Here is a 2,674-nt window from a genome sequence, read left to right as displayed (position 1 = left end):
GAACTTGCAGCTAATTTGTTGGAGGACGACCAAACTTTTATAGTTTCGTAATGCCGAGTGAAAGCATGAATCGCTAGTGTACGCTACCAAATGAATTGTTGGTACTTATTCAGAATCATGTATAATTATCTGGCCATGTTTTTTTGAAATAAAAATCCACAACCCAATTTTTCTTTTGAGTTATCTGCTAGTTTCCTCTGCCAAATTCTGTAAGGATTATTTTGCAGCCCAATTATGTAGGATCTCTTCTACTAGGATGAGGCTCTTTTCTTTTGGGAAGAGAGTTTCTCACTGTTTTGTATTGTTCTACAAACTTGTGGTCTCAGGTCTCAATTGTCATGCCTTCATAAAGATTTTATGAGGATATTGAGTAGTTGAATCCAAATGAAACTGAAAGACATTTCACAGTTAACTTAAGCTACGGTCTGTACTTTTTTACTTCGCTTCGTTGATTGCTGGGAAACAAATGGCACTCCACATACTCTATTCCAATCCACCATGTCTGATGTGCATCAGCTAAAATAGTTTATTCGCAGATGGGCATCTTCTCTATATCCCTCTCTTCTTTTATTTATTATCCTTGCTTGCATGTACCTATCTTCTATCTATTATAATCTGACACCATGTTCTGATGATATGTTCCAGCTCTTTGGTTTTGCATATGGTGGACCATTTGGACATTTCTTATACAAATTTTTGGATTATATCTTCCAAGGGAAGAAGGATACCAAAACCATAGCAAAGAAGGTATATATTTCGTCATTGGCAATTTTGACCATAGCTTTCACTTCTCTCCATGCATGGTATACATAAATAGTTTATAGTTCTCCTGCAAACTATAAAATCCAGTCCCCCTCAAAAAACTATAAAATCCAGAATTTCAAATGAAATGTCGAGTAAATATTTTGACTTAAGTAACCAACTAATAACTGGGACGAAACAGATACTAGTGTTTAAACTGCAGTAAACTCTTGGTCAGAGTAGCGTTCTTTTTGTTGGTTGTAGTAAAAATTCCGAACTTCATTGTGACATTTTAACCAGCACATGTCATGATGAATTCCTGGCAATGTTTTTTTTTTCAGAATTCACATAGATAGCTTGCCCATGAAATTTGTATAGCGTTAGCTTCTTTAAATTAGTAGCCAGCTATCTCTTCCCTGCGACTTACTGATGGGATTTGGAGCCTTTTCTTATATAATAAAGGGAGCCTGGGTTGAAGTAAAGTTATACTTGTTAAATACCTTGTCATGCATTTTTCATGTATGATACTCTTTTCAGGTGTTTCTGGAGCAAGTGACATCTTCTCCCTGGAATAATATATTGTTCTTGTTCTATTACGGATATGTTGTTGAGAGTAAGTGTGTAACTTTATTAGTTCTGTTGGCATCACTCTAATACTGAATTTGCATTTGCATCCTCAAAATTTCCTCCCCAACACCCTCACCCTCTTTCCCATTTGTTTTTACAGCTTTGATCACATTGTCAGTCTCCTGAGACATGACAATATCATAAGCATATGTTGTTTGATTATGCAGAAATATGAGATCAGAGCAATACATCTTGAATGATATGTCCATCTATCAAAATATAGCATCAATGTGGATTCCATGTATCTTAGTCTTACCATACTTCTCCAGTTGATCCATACTTATCCCATCTTTCAATGTAGGGAGGCCTTTGAAGGAGGTGACGACCAGGGTGAAAAAACAATACCCTTCTGTGCAATTGAGCGCTTGGATGGTATGTGTTTTTCTTTCAGAAATGATACTTGTGTTTTGAGTCCCTCTGTGGACCCTTCCTAAATCTGATTGATGTGCAGTTTTGGCCGATAGTTGGTTGGATAAACCAGCAGTACATGCCTTTACAATTCCGAGTGATCTTCCAAAGCTTTGTCGCATGCTGTTGGTAATGTTCTTTTGGCCTGAACATTGTATAAGAACCTTTTCCCCCGATGTACCACTTGCCATACCTATCTCCCTTGTCTCTCTTTTTTGCTTGTGCAGGGGGATATTTATGAACCTTCGTGCGAGGGCCATGTCTCTGAAGCAGGCGTAGATGGTTTAGAAGGAAGAAATAGCAGCATAGCTCCAACCTGGTACCGGATAAAATGAATATCACGGAAGCTGGATGCTATATCCTGTACTGTTCTGCACCAAATCGTTGTTGAATCCATTCAAGTAGTTGGGTTTTTTTTTTTATATTTTTTATCTGTTCATGGTAGTGGTAGTAGTCAGCTTATTTGATCGTCAACGCGTGCAAACAGACAGATTATGCTTTGTGTGAACTGTGATGGAAGCAAACTGCAGTGAATTCGGCTAGCTCTGAGATCCAGTTCGTTCATTTTTCAGCTATATACATAGTCATGATGAGGTTGTTCCAGCATCCACCGTTCTTGCTGGTAATCAAACCTGTTGCCTGACCAGACGCTCTTTGCAGCTCCATTCAGACTTTAGACAAAATGTATTCAGAATTTCACACTGGGCGACTGGCTCATGGCAATGGCATTCATTATTCCAAGCCATTGCGTCCCCATTCGCCGTGCCCGTGCAGGACCGCCTGAAATTCAAGCCAAGTTTTGTCGCAATACTACAACAGGAAACTAGAACAAGTTTTGTCAGGACACACGCCGGAGCCGAGACCTGAACTGAGTTTTCCGACTGAATCCGGATGCAGC

The 2,674-nt window shown here is 39.0% G+C and overlaps 1 protein-coding gene across 1 annotated transcript; it reads left to right on the top strand.

Annotated features, from left to right (window-relative positions):
• The first annotated feature begins 136 nt into the window (after positions 1-136).
• On the top strand, positions 137-2,318 carry LOC136463102 (peroxisomal membrane protein PMP22-like). Its single transcript, XM_066462134.1, has 5 exons — positions 137-747; positions 1,279-1,354; positions 1,670-1,740; positions 1,820-1,905; positions 2,004-2,318. Exons 1-5 carry the CDS (start codon positions 589-591, stop codon positions 2,053-2,055), a joined length of 444 nt encoding a protein of 147 aa, XP_066318231.1. The 5' UTR covers positions 137-588; the 3' UTR covers positions 2,056-2,318.
• Positions 2,319-2,674: the final 356 nt, after the last annotated feature.

The sequence above is a fragment of the Miscanthus floridulus genome, chromosome 7 (assembly GCF_019320115.1).
Source record: "Miscanthus floridulus cultivar M001 chromosome 7, ASM1932011v1, whole genome shotgun sequence".
NCBI lineage: Eukaryota > Viridiplantae > Streptophyta > Magnoliopsida > Poales > Poaceae > Miscanthus > Miscanthus floridulus.
The sequence above is the reverse complement of the archived record's forward strand: the minus strand, read 5'-3'. Positions and strand labels throughout refer to the sequence as shown.

What these genes read in the sequence shown, in the direction of transcription:
- LOC136463102 (XM_066462134.1), top strand. Translation starts at nt 589, where the DNA reads ATGTACCTATCTTCTATCTATTATAATCTGACACCATGTTCTGATGAT. An exon ending in CCAAAACCATAGCAAAGAAG is followed by an intron (nt 748 to 1,278) that starts GTATATATTTCG and finishes TACTCTTTTCAG; the next exon opens with GTGTTTCTGGAGCAAGTGAC. An exon ending in TTACGGATATGTTGTTGAGA is followed by an intron (nt 1,355 to 1,669) that starts GTAAGTGTGTAA and finishes CTTTCAATGTAG; the next exon opens with GGAGGCCTTTGAAGGAGGTG.